Source organism: Manis pentadactyla, chromosome 4 (genome assembly GCF_030020395.1).
Source record: "Manis pentadactyla isolate mManPen7 chromosome 4, mManPen7.hap1, whole genome shotgun sequence".
Lineage (NCBI taxonomy): Eukaryota > Metazoa > Chordata > Mammalia > Pholidota > Manidae > Manis > Manis pentadactyla.
This window is the reverse complement of record NC_080022.1, coordinates 168,262,316-168,286,136: the sequence shown is the minus strand read 5'-3', so window position 1 is coordinate 168,286,136 and position 23,821 is coordinate 168,262,316. Positions and strand designations below refer to the sequence as shown.

The window sequence follows — 23,821 nt, the reverse complement described above, 5'->3', positions numbered from 1 at the left end:
TGAGCTGCCACAGGCGGGGCAGCTGTCAGGACAGCCCAGAGCCCTGTGGGAGTGCTTTCCTGCAAGAACAGCACCCCTTCACACCTTGCCCCGGCCTCCTCTGCCTGCGCCAGGCACCTGTGTGCTGGCGGTGGCCTCTGGGTCTGGCTCGGTCGGCTGTGTGCCGGGAGGTGACTCTGGGTGGCTGCTGCTGTGGGTGCGGCCTCTCTCTTGCTGCTTGGCCGCTGTGGCGGGGCCGTGCTGGCCAGAGAAATGAATGTCAGGCTGCTTACCGCTGAGAGAGGTTTCAGAGCTGTGTTGCCTCCCCAGGTGGCTGGGGTGCCCGAAGTTCCTCAGGATTCCCAGCCTGCTGGGCTGAGTGTGCCAGGACAATTCCATCCAGCTGTGAGGCCCCTGTCCCTTTATGTCTATCAAAAAGCACTTGCTTTTTTTTTGTCCCAGGGGAGCCAGCTGCGGGGACCCGCTTGCAGATTTTACTTTTCCGTTTCCCTAATATCCAGAGCACCATGCAATGTGTGTCTGTGCTCCCGGTGTGGATTACTAGGGCCGGTTATTTAGCAGTCCTGGGCTTCCACTCCCTCCCGCCTGTCAGCTGGGGTTGGGGGAGCACTTGGGTCCCACCGTGTAGTGGCTTGTGTCTTACCCCCTTCGTGAGATGCTGAGTTCTCGCAGACGTAGATGTAGCCTGGATGTTGTACTGTATCTTCTGGTCTCTCTTTTAGGAATAGTTGTATTTGTTGTATTTTCTAAAATATATATGGTTTTGGGAGGAGTTTTCCTTTGCCCTCCTCATGCCGCCATCTTGGCCACTCCATTCTAACTGCATTTTAAGCAACAGAATTGAGGGAGTAAAGAAGGGGCACACCCATTCTCTTTAAGGACACTACCGAAATTGCACATACTACTTTTTGTTACATCCCATTGAGCAGAATTTAGTAACCGGGCCTTATCTAGCTGCAGGTTTCCTTTCCACACCATCATGTGCTAGCCAAAAGTTTGGAATTATTGTACTCTTGAAGAAGAGAATGGATATTGGGGATAACTAGTAATCTCTGCCAAAATTAAATGTCTTCATTTATATCTTAATTACTGTGTCACTTATTAAATGCCTTCTGTTAAGTATTCTTGATATGGGTCAGATCTTTAAATTCCTTCTTTGGAGTTGGTAACTAAAATCAGCAGGGGTCACTGTTGAGCAAGTATTTCTTTCTTTGCTGTAGTTTTCTTCTTTCAACTAGTAGCCATTTCCCACCTAGATCCTAGATTTACAGTCTCTTGAATTGGTTTCCTGGGTTTTGTTCTTGTGCTAAGCACTTAAATTCATCATGTTGGTAAACTAATCTCCAAAATATGCCAAAGTAAGATTTAAAAACTGTTCAGAAAGTCTAAAGTAATAGCAAAAAATGGTTCCTACTCTTCAGGAACTCTGTTAGATCATGTAATTAATGCTTTCTAACAAGTGGTTTCAGAGTTATGTTTCTCAGCTATGCAATTTATAGAGAAACAATTAGTTTTATACAAAGCAAAACTAAATGCTAATGTATGACAAACCAAATGACTTAGATTTTTTTAAAACCTGGATATTTAAGAATGTCCTGTATCAAGAAGACAGGGCTGTTGCAGTGTCCGTTTGCATGTATAGGGAATGATGTCCTACTCTGAAACAAGTAATAGAGAGCAGTCCCCTGACCATGCCCTTGTAATTGTTCGGGATAGATTAAAAAATGCATAATGATATATCCCTGTGTTAATATAAAACCAGATTACCTAAGAATGTCAAACATTTAAATAAGTGCTTTCTCTACAACAGTTAAACCGCTAAGCCTTCACAAATTTGTCATATAATTCATTATAGCCTGGATCTAATAGGTCTTGACAGCCCTTATTTTTGCATGAGGAATCTAGAGTTTGGATTCAGCTTAAATAGTAAAACATCTACAATATTCTATTGCTTCTATGAAACATTTATTTTACAGACAGTACCATGAACTGGAACAGAAAGCATTTGGGTTTCTTAGGAAGCATATAAAATTATTGTGTGTCTACCTCTAGGACTATTTTTTAAGCTCCATTGCTGTGTCACTTCACATAATAAAATATATTCTGATTGTTTGAACTGTAATTTCTTAAGTCCTGAGATCCTCAATCTCATTTATCTGGTCCATTGGTTCTTAAACTTTAGGAACCATCAGTATCATTCGGACGACTTATTAAACTGCAGATTGCCTTTCTTTCCTTCTATCTCCTCCCAACTCCTACTCCCAGTTTCTGATTATATAGGTCTGGGCTACGGCCCAATAATTTGTATTTCTAACAAGGTCCCAGTTGATGCTGATACTGCTGGTCAAGGGACCACAGTTTGTGAACCACTGATTTTATCCTTTCTTGCAAACTTGGAGTAGGATACTTATGTACAGAAGGATGAGGGCAGGGCGAGTGGGGTGGATATAGATCTGGACAGATGTCCTGTACAACTGGTATCTCCCAAATCCTCCCCAAGACCCGGCCTGTTCCTTTTTCCCTTCACATACCTTTAAGTTCCCACAGAGACAACAGCATTCAGTCTATGTAGACCAAGGAAAGAAATTAGCTTTTGGGTGTGATTTTTGTTCCTTTTTATATCTTCTTTATTAATTTAATTACCATGTATGTTCAGTTGAGCAAAGTGCCATATTAGGTGAGATATATCCATTTAAGAAAAATACTTTTGAGTATTCAAGATAAAGAACTTAGCATTTCTAATATAAGAATGATTATCCTCTACTTTTTGTGAATTTGGGTTGGGTATAGTCTAGTAGATAGGATAGGATGTTGAGTGATGCTATTTTGACTTTCTTTTTTTCCGAATATCTCAAGCTTAAGATATGTGTTGTGTGCTATTTTTGTAAGACAGTTGTTGTTTATGGCATAAACCCATGTATTCAGCTTTTTAAATATGTAAGTCCTTCATGCATTCTTTCCTATAAGTGTACCCAGAGAAGAATGATCATAATGGTGTATGTAGCATCTTAGAAACCATCTCACTTGAGAATTTAAGCTTGTTTAGAAGGAAATATGATGGCTTCATTTTGAAAGACTGACTTATAGAAGGAGGATATGATTTTTTTAAATGACCTCCACTAATGGATAGAAATTGAAGGAAAGCAGATTGTTTTTTGATGTCAGATCATTTCCTGAGACATATAATGCCAGGCAACAGCATTAATTTTATTATCAGGTAGTCTGTTTGCTGCACTGAAATTTGGTAGATGGTCCAGCTTTCCATAACCATGTCCTTTTACTTCTTTAAAAATCATTTTCTCCAGTTTCTTATTTTCATTTCCACCACCCCTGTAATCATGTAAAAACTTCCATCATCTTTTATTTGAACTATAATTTCAATATATTCTTTCCTTATCTCCTTGTTACCAGTCCAGAGTATATTTCCGCTTCAATGACGTGTATTTGCCATTTTAACTGTGCTTTTTACTGGATATAGTGTCTAGGGTTTTTGGGGGGTTTCTTTTGTATCATTAATATACAATTACATGGGCAACATTGTGGTTATTAGATTCCTCCCATTATCAAGTCCGCACCACATACCCCATTACAGTCACCATCCATCAGCATAGTAAGATGCTTTAGAATCACTACTTGTCTTCTCTGTGCTATACTGCCTTCCCCGTGCCCCCCCACCCACATTATGTGTGCTAATTGTAATGCCCCTTTTTCCCCTTATCCTTCCCTTCCCACCCATCCTCCCCAGTCCCTTTCCCTTTGGTAACTGTTAGTCCATTCTTGGGTAGGTATCTGGGTTTTTAGGTAACTTGTTAGACAAGCTTATTATAGTCATGATTTCCTTTGTGGAAGAAACAGTGGCTTTGTTTAAAAGCACCAATTCTGAGTTATTTGATTAATTTGTTAAATGACCACTTGTGGGCATCAAGAATGCACATGTGCCAATATCCCTGATGAACACAGATACAAAAATTCTCAACAAAATATTAGCAAACCAAATTCAAAAATATATCAAGAGGATCATACACCATGATCAAGTGGGATTCATCCCAGGAATGCAAGTGGTACAACATTCGAAAATCCATCAAAATCATCCACCACATCAACAAAAAGGACAAAAACCACATGATCATCTCCATAGATGCTGAAAAAGCATTCGACAAAATTGAACATCCGTTCATGATAAAAACTCTGAACAAATGGGTAATAGAGGGCAAGTACCTCAACATAATAAAGGCCATATATGACAAACCCACAGCCAATATCATACTTAACAGCAAGAAGCTGAAAGCTTTCCCTCTTAAGATGAAGAGCAAGACAAGGATGCCCACTCTCCCTTCTTTTATTCAACATAGTACTGGAGGTCCTAGCCACAGCAATCAGACAACACAGAAATAAAAGGCATCCAGATTGGTAAGGAAGAAGTCAAACTATCTCTGTTTACAGATGACATAATATTGTACATAAAAATCCTAAAGAATACATTCCCAAACTACTAGAACTAATGTCTGAATTCAGCAAAGTTGCAGGATACAAAATTAATACACAGAAATCTGTTGCATTCCTATACACTAACGATGAACTAGCAGAAAGAGAAATCAGGAAAACAATTCCATTCACAATTGCATCAAAAAGAATAAAGTACATAGGTATAAACCAAACCAAGGAAGTGAAAGACCTATATGCTGAAAACTACAAGACACTCTTAAGAGAAATTAAAGAAGACACTAATAAATGGAAATTCATCCCGTGATCTTGGGTAGGAAGAATTAATGTTGTCAAAATGGCCATCCTGCCTAAAACAATCTGCAGATTCAATGCAATCCCTATCAAAATACCAACAGCATTCTTCAACGAACTGGAACAAATAGTTCTAAAATTCATATGGAACCACAGAAGACCCCAAATAGCCAAAGCAATCCTGAGAAGGAAGAATAAAGCAGGGGGAAATCTTGCTTCCCAACTTCAAGCTCTACTACAAAGCCACAATAATCAAGACAATTTGGTACTGGCACAAGAATGGACCCATAAACCAAAATAGCAAAATAGATATTAACCCAAGCATATATGGTCAATTAATATATGATAAAGGAGCCATGGATATACAGTGGGGTAATAACAGCCTCTTCAACAGCTGGTGTTGGCAAAACTGGACAGCTACATGTAAGAGAATGAAACTGGATCATTGTCTAACCCCATACACAAAAGTAAACTCAAAATGGATCAAAGACCTGAATGTAAGTCATGAAACTATAAAACTCTTAGAAGAAAACATAGGCAAAAATCTCTTGAATATAAACATGATCAACTTGTTCCTGAACGCATCTTCTCGGGCAAAGGAAACAAAATTAAAAATGAACAAATGGGACTACGTCAAACTAAAAAACTCTGTATAGCAAAGGACAGTGTTAGCAGAACAAAAAGGCATCCTACAGTATGGGAGAATATATTTGTAAATGACGTATCCGACAAGGGGTTACCATCCAAAATATATAAAGAACTCACACACCTAAACACCCAAAAAGCAAATAATCCTTTTAAAAAATGGGTGGAGGATATGAACAGACAATTCCTCCAAAGAAGAAATTCAGATGGCCAACAGGCACATGAAAAGATACTCCACATCACTAATCATCAGAGAAATGCAAATTAAAACCACAATGAGATAATCACCTCACACCAGTTAGGATGGCCAACATCCAAAAGACAAACAACAACAAATGTTGGCGAGGATGTTGAGAAAGGAGAACCCTCCTACACTGCTGGTGGGAATGTAAACTAGTTCAACCATTGTGGAAAGCAGTATGGGGGTTCCTCAAAAAACTAAAAATAGAAATACCATTTGATCCAGGAATTCCACTCCTACGAATTTACCCAAAGAATGCAGGAACCCATTTTCAAAAAGACACATGCACTCGTATGTTTATTGCAGCACTATTTACAATAGCCAAGAAATGGAAGCAACCTAAGTGTCCATCAGTAGATGAATGGATAAAGAAGATGTGGTACATATACACAATGGGATATTATTCGGCCATAAGAAGAAAACAAATCCTACCATTTGTAATAACATGGATGGAGCTAGAGGATATTATGCTCAGTAAAATAAGCCAGGAGGAGAAAAACAACTTTCAAATGATTTCACTCATCTGTGGAGTACAAGATCAAAGAAAAAACTGAAGAACAAAACAGCAGCAGACTCACGGAACCCAAGAATGGACTAACAGTTACCAAAGGGAAAGGGAGTGGGGAGGATGGGTGGGAAGGGAGGAAAAAGGGGAATAAGGGGCATTACAATTAGCACAGATAATGTAGGGGGGGTGGGGCATGGGGAAGGCAGCATAGCACAGAGAAGACAAGTAGTGACTCCATAGCATCTTACTACGCTGATGGACAGTGACTGTAATGGGGTATGGGGTATGTGGTGGGGACTTGATAATGGGGGGGGGAATCTAGTAACCACAATGTTGCTCATGTAATTGTATATTAATGATAACAAAATTTTTAAAAAGTAAAAGAATGCACATGGATAGTTATGAAGCATTAATGGTTTTCTGTATGACATGTAAAATTTGGAAGAGAATACTCCCTATCACAGGTTTCTGAGTTCCTTCTTGAACAAGTAAATCTGTTAGATTTGGAGAATCACCTTTGTTAATGGCATTTTTAAATGGTCACTGTAGTGATTAAGTAAGTAAACTTTTGTAACTCAGTTTCCTTATATATAAAATGAAGATCAGGAATAGGATGAAGATTCAGTATATTAATATGTGAAAAACTTTTAAAACAGTTCCTATCACATAATATTGTTTTGATTGCTGCTCATTTTTTTAAAGACAGGGAACAAATTTAAACATCTCAAAACAGTTTCAACCTAAAGAGTCTCTGAAGATATGGTTTTGGCTTATAATAATAACCCACTATACTTATTCTCCTCTCCCCTAAGAGGATTATCTCTAAACTGTTGGATTAAACATAATAAAATGTTAAGTACTTAACACTTTACACAATGATTTTGTTTTTGCAGATGTTTTCAAATAGTGATGAGGCTGTAATCAATAAAAAACTTCCCAAAGAACTCCTATTACGGTAAGTCTGAATGCTAATTTTATATGTATATATTTTTTGATAATATATTTGCCTACTTAAAAATTTTTAGACTTGTTGCTAATTTTCATATATGTTTAGGATCTGGATCATCTGAATTTGTTAATTTATTGATTCAACCTTAACTCTGTATTTTCTAGATATGAAACAAGATTTTAAATGTTTAATTTAGTGACAGTTTTCTCCTACTCAATTTGTACCTGCATATGATTTTATTTATTAGTTTTCCCTTTCCCTGTTTTTGTATACAATGTGAAAGGGGTAGTATATTTTATTTATAATTGTACTGATTTTTTTGAAGAGTGATTCTGATCCATACCTTCCCAATATTAAAATGTATCTGTTACATTTCTGTTACAGTGAGGCACTGGGTAGAAGAGTTAAACAACCCTGTATTTTAAAGATAAAAAGGCAAAAGTTACTTCAAACTCTTTCCTTTTCTGTATTACACTTACAATTTTACCATGCTTATTTTTAACTTGTAGAAAGTACATGGGACTACCCATAAAATAAAACACATAGCCCCCAATTTACATACATCTGATTTACAGATCACCTAGGAGGAAACAGGCATCAGGAGAGTTATTTTCAATGCCCATTATTTGGGCACTTAGTCATGCCATTCTTTGTTCAGTTAAGGTGAGTATCATGACAGAAAAAAAGTATGTTGTCTTTTGCAAGTATTAGAAATTAGTAAGTTATTGTGCTCAGGGCGTCTACTTCTTTCTATAAACTGTTACTATAGTCTAGCCCATAAACATCCCAGTCCTGGCTCAGGGTAGAAAATAATCTCTGCCCTAGTGCTGGTAAAGGGGAGTATTCCTTACATGCCTAAGTATTTGCATATCTGAGTCTTCCACTACACCCTAAGTTCCTTGCAAGCAGGAACTGTATCCTCTAAACCTTTATGTAGTTCCTTGCTCATTGGAGATACTAACAAAAAATAACTGAATTAAACTTGGAATGGCTTTTCTATGAAAGCAGTGCATACGTGCATGCTGGTTTGCCTGTGGTTGAAATAAGAGCAATACTCTCTATAAAGACTACCCAGGACTATTGTGGAACGTATTCTGAATATCTTGAGTATCCCTCAGATTTCCCCCAAAACTGTTGGTCATCTTAAAGAGGAATTTTTTTTTTATTTTGTTATCATTAATCTACAATTACATGAGAAACATTGTTTACTAGACTGCCCCCTTCACCAAGTCCCCCCCACATACCCCATTAGTCACTGTCCATCAGCGTAGTAAGATGCTATAAAATCACTACTTGTCTTCTCTGTGTTGCACAGCCCTCCCTGTGCCCCCACACACATTCTACATGCTAATTGTAAGGCCCTCTTTCTTCTTCCCCACCCTTATCCCTCCCTTCCCACCCATCCTCCCCAGTCCCTTTCCCTTTGGTAACTGTTAGTCCATTCTTAGGTTCTGTTATTCTGCTGCTGTATTGTTTCTTCTGTTTTTCCTTTCTTCTTATATTCCACATATGAGTGAAATCATTTGGCACTTGTCTTTCTCCTCCTGGCTTATCTCACTGAGCATAATACCCTCTGGCTCCATCCATGTTGTTGCAGATGGTAGGATTTGTTTTCTTCTTATGGCTGAATAATATTCCATTGTGTATATGTACCAGATCTTCTTTATCCATTCATCTACTGATGGACACTTAGGTTGCTTCCATTTCTTGGCTATTGTAAATAGTGCTGCGATAAAGATAAACATAGGGGTGCATCTGTCTTTTTCAAATTGGGCTGTTGCATTCTTAGGGTAAATTCCTAGAAGTGGGATTCCTGGGTCAAATGGTATTTCTATTTTGAGCATTTTGAGGAACCTCCATACTGCTTTCCACAATGGTTGAACTAATTTACATTCCCACCAGCAGTGTAGGAGGGTTCCCCTTTCTCCACAACCTCGCCAACATTTATTGTTGTTTGTCTTTTGGATGGTGGCGATCCTTACTGGTGTGAGGTGATATCTCATTGTGGTTTTAATTTGCATTTCTCTGATGACTAGCGATGTGGAGCATCTTTTCATGTGTCTGTTGGCCATCTGAATTTCTTCTTCGGAGAACTGTCTATTCAGTCCTCTGCCCATTTCTTTTTTTTTTTTTGTGAGGGCATCTCTCATATTTATTGATCAAATGGTTGTTAACAACAATAAAATTCTGTATAGGGGAGTCAATGCTCAATGCACAATCATTAATCCACCCCAAGCCTAATTTTCGTCAGTCTCCAATCTTCTGAAGCGTAACGAACAAGTTCTTACATGGAGAACAAATTCTTACATAGTGAATAAGTTTCATGGTGAACAGTACAAGGGCAGTCATCACAGAAACTTTCGGTTTTGTTCATGCATTATGAACTATAAACAGTCAGTTCAAATATGAATACTCATTTGATTTTTATACTTGATTTATATGTGGATACCACATTTCTCTCTTTATTATTACTATTTTTAATAAAATGCTGAAGTGGTAGGTAGATACAAGATAAAGGTAGAAAACATAGTTTAGTGTTGTAAGAGAGCAAATGTAGATGATCAGGTGTGTGCCTGTAGACTATGTGTTAATCCAAGCTAGACAAGGGCAATAAAACATCCACGTATGCAGAGGATTTCTCTCAGAACAGGGGGGGGTGAGGTTCTAAGCCTCACCTCTGTTGATCCCCAATTTCTCACCTGATGGCCCCCCTGCGACTGTGCCTGTCTTAGGTTGTTCCTCCCTTGAGGAATCTTACCCGTCTCTGGCTAACCAGTCATCTTCCGGGGCCATACAGGGAAATGTAAAGTTGGTAAGTGAGAGAGGCCTTATTGTTTGAAAAGGTTAGCTTTTTACTTCTTTGCAGGTTTGTGCCCTGTGGCTTCTATGCCCAGCATTTGTCTTGAGGTATCTTTACCACTTGAAAGAATTATGATACTCGGTAAATTTGATATGAGGCACGAATTCTATTTAAGGGTTGTAATTAGGAAGGAAGAAGAAAAGCTATAGAAGTAGCAGGCGGAAGAAAACATGGGAAGATTGATTATTTCTTTGACATATCTTCTTGTAGAGTAACTTCAGCATGTATAGGTTTTAAACTACTAATTAAATTGTGCACACACATTAACATAATAGGAGTATAGTTACGTAACCAAAGCATACCTGTAATTACCAGCCATCTCCAGTGAAACCAAGAAAACCAGTTAGGCACCTTAGGCATTTGTGAAAACTTATCTACGATATGGTGGATATTGTCCAACTGAACTTGATCAGTCTGAGAGAAATCAGACAAATTAAAACAACCCATTCCTGGGGACTGTTCACATCCCATATGTTCTTTTAACAGTAAATAGTCTGTAGTTGTAAGATTTTGGAGCGCTACAATTTGCACTTCTCCTAATTCTTGGTTGAGTTCCAACAGTATAGATCCAGTCAAATTTGTTGTTTTACTGTATACACAGGCCAGCTTAGATATCTCCTTCATTCCCATGGCAAGTCCAGGAACTGGTGGGATGAGTGCATCTACACCTGTAGCAGTGCGTGGATCTTTGTTGGGTTTTTTTTGATGATCATCTTCTGGCATGAGTCTTCCAGAGTGCTGATGTTGGAAGTTCTTTTTCATATCGTATCTTAGTTCATTTTCGGGGTAGCCCAATTAGGCTTTTATCCTCTGTATAAACACAAACAGACCCTTTGCCTACACTTTTATATGCCCTTTATACCATTGTGTAGAACTCATTGGAGGTCGCCACACAGGAACTACCTTTTTTTTTTTGGTATCATTAATCTACACTTACATGATCTGCCCATTTTTTAATTGGATTGTTCGCTTTTTGTTTGAGGTACGTGAGCTCTTTATATATTTTGGATGTCAAGCCTTTATCGGATCTGTCAGTTATGAATATATTCTCCCATACTTTTTGTTCTGTTGATGGTGTCCTTTTCTGTACAGAAGCTTTTCAGCTTGATATAGTTCCACTTGTTCATTTTTGCTTTTGTTTTCCTTGCCCGGGGAGATATGTTCATGAAGAAGTTGCTCATGTTTATGTCCAAGAGAGTTTTGCCTATATTTTTTCTAAGAGTTTTATGGTTTCATGACTTACATTCAGATCTTTGATCCATTTCAAATTTAAATGGGTTATGTTCTTCACCATTATTATAAACTTAGTACACTAAGACATACTTTAATTTTTAAAGATAATGCCATTATTTTGAATACTAAGCAGTATTTTGTACTACGTAATTTACCTTCAGACTCACTAAGATTTAGGGAAGTTATTTGACTCTGGTAACTGGCTGTACCTGTTAAGATTTATGTTTCTGTATTTTATTAGAGTCTCTGTTTTTGCCATTAAACCTGAATTCCATACTATAGCCTACAAGATTTTTCATGATCCAGCAAGGGAGTTATGTTATCTGGTTTATAGTTCTAAAGGATTAGTCTCAGTACTGTGTGCTGACCAGATTGAGGAATAGGAATGGAGAGCAATAAGAAGGCTATTGAAAAAAATCCATGCAGAAGATGAGGGTAACGTCTACTGATGTGAGTGTATACCCCAGGACTTATTTCATACTGGAAGTTTGTACCTTTTGACCACCTTCACCTATTTTTCTGTCCACCCCTCCCCCACCCAAAACCTGTTCTCTGTACCTGTGAGCTGGATTTTTGTTGTAGATATTTAGATTTCATATGTAAGTGAGATCATACAGTATTTGTCTTTGACTTACTTCACATAGTACTGCCCTCCAGTTCATCCATACTGTTGTAAATCGCAAGGTTTCCTTTTTTATGGCTTAATAATATTCTAATGTGTATACACCACATTTCCTTTATCCATTTATCTATTGATGGACACTTAGGTTACTTCCACATCTTGACTATTGTAAATAATGCTGCAGTGGACATGGGAATGCAGATACCTTTTCAAGTTAGTTTTTTACTTCCTTCAGATAAAAACTCAGAAGTGGAATTGCTGAATCTTATGGTAGTTCTATCTTTAATTTTTTGAAGAGCCTTCATACTGTTTCCCATAGTGGCCGCAGCAATATACATTTCCACCAACAGTGCACAAGGGTTCCCTTTTCTCCATCAACACTTGTTATATTTTGTCTTTTTGATAATATTCTTTCTAATAGGTGTGAGGTGATACTTCCTTGTAGTTTTGATTTAGTCACTATTTCTGACTTCACCCTAGTACCTGATGATGAGCAGCTATATGATCTATAGTTGTCAGACAGGTGATATGCAGAGGAAATTGGACGAAGAGTCATTCCTGTATCAACCAGCTTTTGCCAACACAAACAACTAAAGCTCAGTGGCTTTTCCTTGTACTTTACATGAGGCTACAGGTTGACTGTGACTTTTTTACAGGCAGAGGGTCATCTTTGGTTCTGTTGCACTTAGCTTCTCATCCTTGGAAGACTAACGAGCAGCCTCCATCTGAAACTAGGGACAGGTGCACAAGAGACTAAGCCATATCACCTAAGTGATTTTAGTTTCTATTTAGATGTGGCACACATTGTGTCCTCAATGTCCAAGCCTAACATTGATGGAGTAGAGAATTAATAAGAGACGATGTGTATGAATATGTGTGAATAGTGCCACAGTTTTCCATACATACACACACACACACTCCATCTATTTGAATCATCTCTTCTTGATTCTGCCTGTCTCCTCTTCAGTATTGGTGACACTGAAATATTAAATAACTACATGCTAGCACTACCTTTACTACTTTGCCTAGCACACCACTGTGCTGGGGTTTGTGAGTGGGAAGAAAGTAGGAATATCTGACTTTCTCTCTAGGGTGTAGAAAAGAGTAGCCAAGAGTTGAGAGGTTGGAAAAAGGGAAAAATAAAGGAGGAGGACACATGCCTAACTTCTCAAATTGGAACACTAAAGATAGTTTTTCTACAGCAACATTTTTATGAATGAGAATTTAGTTCGAATTTATATGTTTTATACTGGAACTGACCTTTGTGTATATTGATTGTAATTTAAATTTATAAGCTAAGCAGAGAACCTACCACATTTAATATGATTTCTGTGAGGAAATGAGCTTAAGTTCCAAACAGTCAATTCTATACTTCCTGATGAGAGTAAGTCCCTTCCTAAATTGGAGAAGGAGTGAAATTGATATCCTGGGAAGGAAGAAAATGATTTGGCGCCATAAAGCAAACATACCACTTATGAATACATTTCTTTCTTTTTTTTTTTTTTTACTTATTTTTATTAAGGTATGATTTGATATACGCTCTTATGAAGGTTTCACGTGAAAAACAATGTGGTTACTACATTTACCCATATTATCAAGTCCCCACCCATACCCCAATGCAGTCATTGTCCATCAGTGTAGTAAGATGCCACAGATCCACTATGTGGCTTCTCTGTGCTACACTGTTCTCCCCGTGATCCCCCACACCATGTGTACTAAACATAATACCCCTCAATACCCTTCTCCCTCCCCACCCGCCCTCCCACACCCCTCCTCTTTGGTAACCAATAGTTCATTCTTGGAGTCTCCGAGTCTGCTGCTATTTTGTTCCTTCAGTTTTGCTTCATTGTTATACTCTACAAATGAGGGAAATCATTTGGCATTTGTCTTTCTCTGCCTGGCTTATTTCACTGAGCATAATGTCCTCCAGCTCCATCCATGTGGTTGCAAATGGTAGAATCTGTTTCTTTCTTACTGCCGAATAGTATTCATTCCATTGTGTATATGCACCACATCTTCTTTATCCATTCATCTACTGATGGACACTTAGGTTGCTTCCATATCTTGGCCATTGTAAAAAGTGCTGTGATAAACATAGGGGTGCATCTGTCTTTTTCAAACTGGGCTGCTGTATTCTTAGGGTAAATTCCTAGAAGTGGAATTCCTGGGTCAAATGGTATTTCTATTTTGAGCTTTTTGAGGAACCTCCATACTGCTTTCCACAATGGTTGAACTAATTTACATTCCCACCAGCAGTGGAAGAGGGTTCCCCTTTGTCTGCATCCTCACCAGCATTTGTTGTTTTTAGTCTTTTTGATGCTGGCCATCCTTACTGGTGTGAAGTGATATCTCATTGTGGTTTTAATTTGCATTTCCCTGATGATTAGTGATGATGAGCATCTTTTCATGTGTCTGTTGGCCATCTGTATCTCTTCTTTGGAGAACTGTTTCTTCATATCCTCTGCCCATTTGTTAATCCGATTATTTGCTTTTTGGGTGTTGAGGTGTGTAAGTTCTTTATATATTTTGGATGTTAACCCCTTGTCAGATATGTAATTTACAAATATATTCTCCCACACTGTAGGATGCCTTTTTGTTCTATTGATGGTGTCCTTTGCTGTACAGAAACTTTTTAGTTTGATGTAGTCCCATAAGTTCATTTTTGCCTTTGTTTCCCTTGCTCGAGGAGATGCGTTCAGGAATTAGTTACTCATGCTTATATTCAGGAGATGTTTGCCTATGTTGTCTTCTAAGAGTTTTATGGTTTATGAATACATATCAATATGTAAAACTGGAATATGTAAAAGTAGATTTTGTTTAAAACATTAAAGCCAAATAGGAAAGACACTTTCTTGATATCTTTGATATTACACTAAGCAGATAACAATTTCAGCGTAAATAGAAATAAATTCAATCTGGGTATTTGTAATTTGTTGAAATTAATTGAATGTGGTATTTCCTAAAAAAAAGTTTATTTGTTTAAAATATATAATTCATGACTAGAAATAGCAGCATTACCTTGGAAACGGGATCTGGGTAATTAGAAGATAGGAATAGAAGAAAAATTCACTTTCCATCATGCTTTTCTGTGTCTTTCTTTTAGATGTTCTTATTTTTAACTCTTCATTTTGAAACAGTGTTGTACTTTTAAAAATTTGCAAAATAGTATAAAGAATTCAAGATACCCTTCTCTAGCTATGAATAGTTTATATAAATAAACTACAATAATCAAAATCAAGAAATTAACATTGATGTGGTACTATTAACTAATCTGCAGACCTATTCATATTCTTCAGTTCCCAGTAATATCTTTTTTCTGGCCCAGGATCCAATCCAAGATGACATGTTCCATTAAACTGTCATGCTACTTAGTTTCCTTTAATCTGGGACAGTTCCTGAGTCTTTCTATGACTTTCATAATCTTGAGACTGTTGAAGAGTATTCGTCAGTTATTTTACATCCCTCAATTTGGCTTGGTTTGATGTTTCCTTAAATTCAGGTTATGCATTTTGGCAAGTATACTACAAAAATGGTGTTGTGCCCTTCTCCATGTATAACAGGAGGCATATAATGTCAATATGCTTATTACTGATAATGTTAACTTTAATAGTTTCTTTCTGTTTCTCCACTATGAAGTTATTTTTCTCTTTATAATTGATAAATATCTTATGGGGAGATAGGTTGAAACTATATAAGTGTACTGTTTGTTATTCACCCATTTTTGTCCACTTATTTTAGCATCCATTGATGTTACCTGAAACAGTTACCACTGTCATGTTTGCCAAGATTTTCTATTTCCATAATTCTTTCTACATTAATTAATTGGAATTCCACCATAAGAGCTTTCCTTTCTCTTCCATATTTATATCAGCATAGTCTCATGGGCATTTGTTTTATTCTGTGAGTTATATTATTACTATCATTAATTTGTTGTTCTGCCTTTCTGCATCTTCTAAATTTGTGTGTGTGTTTTGAATTTCATACCATGTCTGTGTATTTGGCTATTTTTTGAAATACATTTTAATCAGTAACATACAACATTTGATTTATTTAGATTTTAAGTTACATATCACATTAAAGATCCAACATATAATAAGCTACAAGGAGAGAATTTGTGTTTTTAGGGCCATACTATTTCCTTAGAAATGCAAGGCCAAGTCATTACCAGTGAAGTAAGCAAGTGTTCTTACTGATTTTCCTCCTTCCCTTTTGAAACTAAGTTATTATTAATGCTTCAGCAAGCTGGAATCTGCTGTTTGCATAACGTGAAATTCATTTAGTAGAATCGACAATACTCTCTTTCAGAACAGAACCATATGCATTTATTTAGGAGTACCTCTTGAAAAATGAATGTCAGTGTTTATGACAAAGACTTGTGTGTTTTCTAAGAGCTACTGTTAGGTGACTTGTTTCTTAAGATTCCTTCTGAGGTTAATATTGGTAACTAAAAATGATGTCAGTGATCAGATTACTTGAGCCCACACATGCCCTTTTAGCTATAAAACAAGTTGCAGTTCCAGAACACTTTTATAGGAATCTGATAATTTTTCCATTTTTTCAACTGTTGGAGGTGTTGGGCCATAATTGTCATGTAACATATAATATGTATGTGTGAGTTGGTAGGAGATAAACTTTCTGAACTTAGATGGAAAGAATGTATCGGCTGGGATTGTACAATAGAAAATCATACTGTGTGGAGGGGCCGCAAGACCACCACTAGGTTTGGTGATTTACTAGAAGGATTCACAGGACTTGGCATATACTCATTCTGGCTATGATTTATGTCAGAGAACCAGATATAAAACAAAATTAGCAAAGGAAAAAGGGTATATGGGGTGAAATAGAGAGGAAACCAGGCATAAACTTCCAAGAATCCTTTCCTTCTGATGTCACACAAGGTATACTTAGTTCCTCCAGCAGCAAGTTGTGACAACACAAGTAAAATGTTGTCTAACCAAGGAAGCTCATCAGTTAATAGTGGAAACCCTCCCCAAATCCAGGTTCTCAGATGCCATCCAAGGGCCAACATTGCAAGTAAATCTTCATGATACACCTGCTATGTTAATTATTCTTCTGCACACATGCAACTACTTATTGTATTTGAAGAAGCCAACAACATTGATGATTTCCAGTAGCTTTTCAGTGTAGGGGGCGTGAGTGTGAGTGAGTGTGTGTGTGTGTGTGTTCCTTGATGATTTCCAGTAGCTTTTCAGTGTAGGGTGTGTGTGTGTGTGTGTGTGTTCCTTCCTTTTAAAGGCATAATGGTAAAGAACATGAACTTTGGAATCTGACTTCCTGGATTCTGTCATTTACTGTAGCTATAAATTGAGGATTTCAGTACCTATCTCTGAGTGTTATAAGGATCAAAAGGACTGATAAGTGTAAAGTGCTTAGAATAGTGCCTGACACAAAATAAGTGCTATAAAAATTGTATGTGTATTGCTATTTTTTCTATTTTTTACTCATAAACCATAAAATGCTGTGATCAGATTCCAAGACTACAATAATGAGCATCCTTCAACTTCCTTGTGTAAATTGTCAGTTGTTCCTAAAATCAAAGAACAGAAAACCAATATTGCTGTTATCTAGGATTTAGTTTTTCCATCTTCTCAATTATCCAGAACAAAGCAAAGAAACAGAAAGTAGACAGAAAGATCAAATGTGCATTTTACTAAGAGGAAGCATGCCAGCCATTTCTCAGGCCTATTACTCTTTTTTTTCTTTAGACACAGTTGATACAGATTTGATTATGAGTAGTAGTAAATAAAAATGGGATCATAAGAGTAATGCTGATAGAGTCCACTAAATTAAAGAAGTGGCAGTCTGACAGTAAGGGTGAATATATAAAAACTAATAAATAGAAACATACAAAACCATTACAGTACAAGGTTGTTTATTTAATGGACAAACAGGTTTTAGTCACCCATGAGGTTTTCACAGTAGAGGATGAGAGTTGATATTGTCTGTGAAAACTATGAGATGTCAAGAAATAATGAAATTACAGTCCCTCAAATACCAAGAAAATTAAGACAGTGCAATTTGTTTTATACTAATTTTTAACAAAACAGTTACATATAATCTCTATAAACATACATTTAAGTTATTCTTTCTCTGTAGGGTATGCATGATACATTTTCATTTGTGTTGGCTACTGCAATTAATCTGTGTATTTTCTTTAGTGAGAGAATTTAAAAAGTGTGTTTTATTTTTCATTAGCAGCCAGATGTTTAAATGCCGAGGTTTAATGATTAGCACAGACTTCATTGCTGTATTTTTGTGTTCCTTCAACTTTCTTTCTTTCAAGACTTTTATTTTTGTACAGAAACTGTAGATTTACAACAAAATTGAGAGGAAAGTACAGAGATTTCCCATATACCCCCTGTCCTCATGCATGCATACCCTCCCCCACTGTCAATATCATTCACCAGAATGGTCTCTCCTTTTTTTTTTTTTTAAACCAGGGATGAACCTATACTGACACATCATAATCTGAATTCAAAGTCCATATTTTCCCTTAGGGCTCATTCTTGGTGTTGTAGATGCTGTGGGTTTGGACAAATGTATAATGACATATAACCATTATTACAGTATCATACAGAGTACTTTTACTGCCCTAAAAATCCTCTGTGCTCTCCTTTTTCATCTCTCTCCCTACTCAACCCCTGACAGCTACTGATCTTTTCATCTCTGTAGTTTTGCCTTGTCCAGTGGAATTCCCTTAACCTTAATTTGAAAGCAAACATTTACCGACTGCCTGCAGTGTACCAGGCATTATGTTGGTTATAGAATTAAACAAGAGCCACTGTCCTCAGAGGGGTAAGTAGTGATTTATTAGACAGGGAATGGGAGTAAGGGAGAAGGACATTTCAGGTATGAGAGATTATTGTTTCCCCATTGTGGCAGGGGCAAAAGGTCTTTGGTTCATGCACACAACAAGATTTGAGGGTTAAGTTCTTTTGCATAGTGTATAGCATTATGACTTCACATTTTTTTCCCAGGTCTTACCTGGCAAGCTGACCATCACTTGTAACATCTTTTGTATTGAAGAATTTACCAGCTTTGCACATACAGTCCATTAGTGAATGGAATACTACCTGTCCATAGAACTGCATCTCCTCCCGGATTTGCTAGTTTCTTCATAATTGCCATTTGCCATTTTAATACTGCCACACTTAATATTACTGTTGCCTAAATAGTGAATCTGTGGTATCTTACTACACTGATGGACAGTGACTGCATTGGGGTATGGGTGGTGACTTGATAATATGGGTAAATGTAGTAACCACATTGTTTTTTCAAGTGAAACCTTCATAAGAGTATATATCCATAATACCTTAATAAAAAATTTAAAAAATATATTACTGTTGCCTAGAGGAAAAAAAATTAAAAATACTCTGAGGAGTAAATTGATGTTTTATTTAGTTCTGCCATGGGGAGATTTCAGCCCTTGTTTGACCTCTAATTTTCTTCTCCAGAAGCGACTCCTATTCTGCCTTGATACCATGTTAGGGATAGACTATTACTAAGATACATGTTAGGCACACTGGCTATGTGTGTGCTCTGTATATATGTGTTGACACAGAGTTGTTTGTATCTGAGATTAAAAGCCATCTGGCTGTGTGAAGATGCTATCTTTTTATTAAGTCCTTCGTGTCTTCCTACCATTAAACATTCTAACACCATGAGCTCCCACCATGTTCAGCTTTATATTGTGAAGCTAGTTTAATAGCCTTGAAGTCATGTCTCTGTCTAGACGAGGGCTGTCTTGGGGACATGGGAATAACTTTTATCCTAGATGAAAACATTATTTAGAAAGTGATTTTAAGAAACTAGGTTCAATTTTATGAAAATGAACTAAAATTATTTTTTAACAATCACTTTGTTTCCTGAAGTTTACTTATTTGTTCATTTTAATTTATAATGATCGAAGACTTGAAAGTAGGATTTAGTTTGCAAAGTACAGGATGACCCAATTTGATATATATGGCTGATCTTAAACCAGTGGCTGTTGTTTATATTTTTACTCCTCCCTACTCCTTTGAGGTTTTAATGTATCTTTTACTTACTTTTTTCTAACATTTTATTGCTAAGTAATTTCAGATTTACTGAAACAATTCAAAAATAGCTCAAAGAATTCTCATATACCTTTTACTTGGATCCCCCAAATGTTAGCCTTTACCTCACTTGCATTATCATTTTCTCTTTACATTAATTTTTTTCTGAACCATTTGAGCTAAGGGCAGTGTGTATTTTCTAAAAATAAGACATTCACTTATATAACCAGAGTATAATAATCAAAATGAAGAAATGAACATTGATATAATACTATTATCTAATCTGCAAACTTAATTTCTGTTTTATCAATTGTCTCATTAATGTCCTTCCTAGTAAAAGGGGAGATAAAAGATTTTTCTTCCTGATTCAGGCTCCAATTTAGGATCTTAGATTGCAGTTAATTTGTTACCTCTCCTTAGGTGGCTTTAATTTTGAACAGTCCCTCAGTCTGTCTTTTACAGTACTGACAGGTTTTTTTGGGTTTTTTTAAATAATTTTTTTTTGTTAAGGTATCATTGATATACACTCTTACAAAGGTTTCACATGAAAAACAAAGTGGTACACATTCACCCATTATTATCGAGACCCCCTCAATACCCCATTGCAGTCACTGTCCATCAGTGTAGCAAGATGCCACAGAGTCACTATTTGCCTTCTCTGTGCTACACTGTCTTCCCCATGATCCCCCCACACCATGTGTGCCAGTCATAATACCCCTCAATCCCCTTCTCCCTCCCTCCTCCCCGACCCCTCCCCTTTGGTAACCACTAGTTCATTCTTGGAGTCTGTGAGTCTGCTGCTGTTTTGTTTCTTCAGTTTTGCTTTGTTGTTATACTCCACAAATGAGTGGAGTATATGAAAGGAAATGAAAGGAAACATTTGGTACAGTACTAACAGTCTTAAAGATTACAGCCAGTTATTTTATAGAATGTCCCTCATGATTACATTCAGTTTATGCAGTTTTGGAAGTAATACCACAGAATTGATGTAGTACCTTTCTCACTGTATTATATCATAGGCATAAGATGTCTATTTGTCCCATTAGTGTTGATGTTAACTTTGATCATTTGGTTAGGGAGGTATCTGCCAGATTTCTCCACTGTAAAGTTACCATTTTTCCCTTTGTAATTAATAAATATCCTGTGGTGAAGTACTTTGAGACTGTGTAAATATCTTATTTCTCATCAGACTCCGGTAGTTTGATTCTTACCTGGAATAGTTAGTAGTATGTCTTTGTGGTGAAATACTTTGAGACTACACAAATATCTTGTCTCTCATCAAACTTTGACTAGGTAATTTGATTCTTACCTGAAATAGTTATTACTGTGGTGGTTGCCATACGGTGATTTTTCTAATACTTATCATTACTTCTACATTTTATTAGTTGAAATTCTCTAGAGTTTTCCCTTCTACCCCAGTTGTTTATTTATTAATATCAGTGTAGACTCACGGATTCCTGTTTTATTCAGTATGCTGTATTCCCATTTGGATTATCCTTATTTTGATGCTCAAAATATTCTGGGTTTAAGCCAGTGGGAGCCCATTCCAGCTGTATCCTGTGTTCTTTAAATATGCCCCCATCGTTCTTTGAATACTTCCTTGTTTTCTGACACAGCAGATGTTCTCAGACCTTGTACTTCTCCTGACTCAGTCCTGGAAGCAGCCGTTTTTGCAAGGAGCGTCTGGGATGTGTGTTGTTTTTTTTTTTCCTTTCAGTGGAAAATAGTGTATAGAAGCTAAGGTCTCTGCTAGCTATGCTCATTGCTACTGGGACATTACTGCTTATATAGCTTCTCATCAGACAGAGCGAAGAAGTATGTATTTGGGGATGGGTGGGTGCATAAACTCACATCTCTATGCAATTTTGTATCTGTCTATATCTATACGTAGATGGATAGGTAAATTAAAAACCATGACAATTCTCTTACATAAACAAACATAACCAGTTCATATTAACACCTCCAGTCCCAATCTAATTACCACAGAGTTCATTTCTAGCCCTTGTCCTTTCCATATTTACTGCTGTCTTCTCTAATGGAGAAATATGACTCTACCCACAGTATGTTTCCTTATTAATCTTGGAACGCACATGAAATGATTAATCCATAACACTGAAAAAAATGTAATCAGAGTTCATTATCTGTAGTTTTTTTGGTGTTTCTTTGTTTTGTTTTTTTTGTCTTTTGTCTGGTAATGTCCAGGAAATACTGAATTAAAAATTTACTTTGGTTAGTTCTTTTTTTTTTTTTTACATTATGCGTTAAAATGTAGTTCATTTCATTCATTTCTGTTTGTATTCAGTTTGGGATTTTTCTCATCATCCTTATTCAGTGTATTTGTTTGTTTTTAGCAGATAGGTTACTTGGCTTTAGCAGATCAGGTAACCTGCAAACTTTGTCTCCCCTGTTGTGGGTGGCCCCTAAAATGTAAGTGCAGTTTTTTTAATGTTGGCTCTTTGGAGTCTGCCCCATGCATGCAGTATTCAGAGGCCAGGCAGAGACTTGGGCAGACTTTGTGCTCTCTTGCTCTGGCTCTCCCATTTCTCTCATTTCCTATTGCCTGTGGTTGCGCCGGATTCTGTTCTCTGGCTCTCCTTCACAGATTTCTTTCCAAGTTTTATGGGTCCCAAAGGCCCCAAGTCTCTGTTGGACCCTCACGATAAAAACCATGAAAATAAACCTGGGAAGTCTCATTGTTCCCCTTTCCCCTTTAACATCTGTCCACTCACTCTCTAGTGCCTTCAGATGGTTATTTTTATATTTGTTCAGAACTTACAGTTGTGTCTAAATGGTTAATCCAGTGGAAGTTTACCCAGCCATAATCCGAAGTAGAATTTATTTACTTTTTACTATATAAAACAAGCATGGTTTCAAAAGTCAGACCTGTATACTCCAGCAATAAATCCTTCTACCCCATCCCCACCCTCCATTCTGAATCATTTAACAAGAGTTCTGGCTGAAGAATGACTCTTGACCTTGACTTTTTTTGAGTAGTAGATCTCAAACTCAGGCAGATACCATCTTTGACAGTTATTTTTTTGTCAGTGGATATGAATCAACAGATTCATTTTCATCTAGAGATTAGAATTTGTAAATTAATAATCAAACTTTGCTGCCATGTACTGTTGTTATCTCTGTAGCTTGGTACATTTCATTTCCTAATCAGGGAGTTAAAAACATGAAGGTCTACTTGTTCCATAACTCATTTAAAAATAGCTGAATTACTGACCTCTTCACATCTTTCATAAATATTTTTGAAATTAGTTAGATAACCACCTCTAAATATTAGGAAGAATCACCTGTAGAAAGTGTTTTTTTTTTTTTAATTGATCTTTGGGCTCCACACCCAGAAATTCTGAATCTGTAGTTCTGGGCTAGGACCCAGGAATTATATTTTTAACAAGCACTACAGGTATATTAGTGCAAGTTTTCCATAAACCACACTTCAGTAAAGGAGAAAAGAATAAGAACTAAACCTTGGGAAATGCGTTGATTTGAAACAAAAATATAAGAAGTGGTGGATAAAAAGTGATGTCTAAAAATCCAGGAGAGGAGATTCTTTTTTTTTTTTTTTTTTTTTTTAGGTATCATATATATACAATCTTATAAATGTTTCGCATGAGCAACACTGTGGTTACTACATTCACCCATATTATCAAGTACCCCCCAGCCCCAACCCCATTGCAGTCACTGCCCACCATCGTAGTAAGATACTATTAGAGTCTCTACTTGTCTTCTCTGTGCTGTATTACCCTCCCTGTGACCCCCCTACATTATGTGCTAATCATAATGTCCCTTAATCCCCTTGTCCCTCCCTCCCCACCCACCCTCCCCAACCCCTTGCCTTTGGTAACCGCTATTTCCTTCTTGGAGTCTGTGAGTCTGCTGCTGTTCCTTCAGTTTTGCTTTGTTGTTAAACTCCACAAATGAGTGAAATCATTTGGTACTTTCCTTTTTCTGCCTGGCTTATTT

The 23,821-nt window shown here is 37.0% G+C and overlaps 1 protein-coding gene across 6 annotated transcripts in view; it reads left to right on the top strand.

Annotated features, from left to right (window-relative positions):
- FBXL20 (F-box and leucine rich repeat protein 20) overlaps positions 1–23,821 on the top strand; it is a 114,101-nt gene that overhangs the window by 43,800 nt on the left and 46,480 nt on the right. For all 6 annotated transcript variants that reach the window (XM_036930508.2, XM_036930509.2, XM_036930504.2 and 3 more), the window contains one exon: positions 7,025–7,086. In XM_036930508.2, coding sequence (XP_036786403.2) covers positions 7,025–7,086 — 62 coding nt within the window. The remainder of the gene's footprint in view (positions 1–7,024; positions 7,087–23,821) is intronic.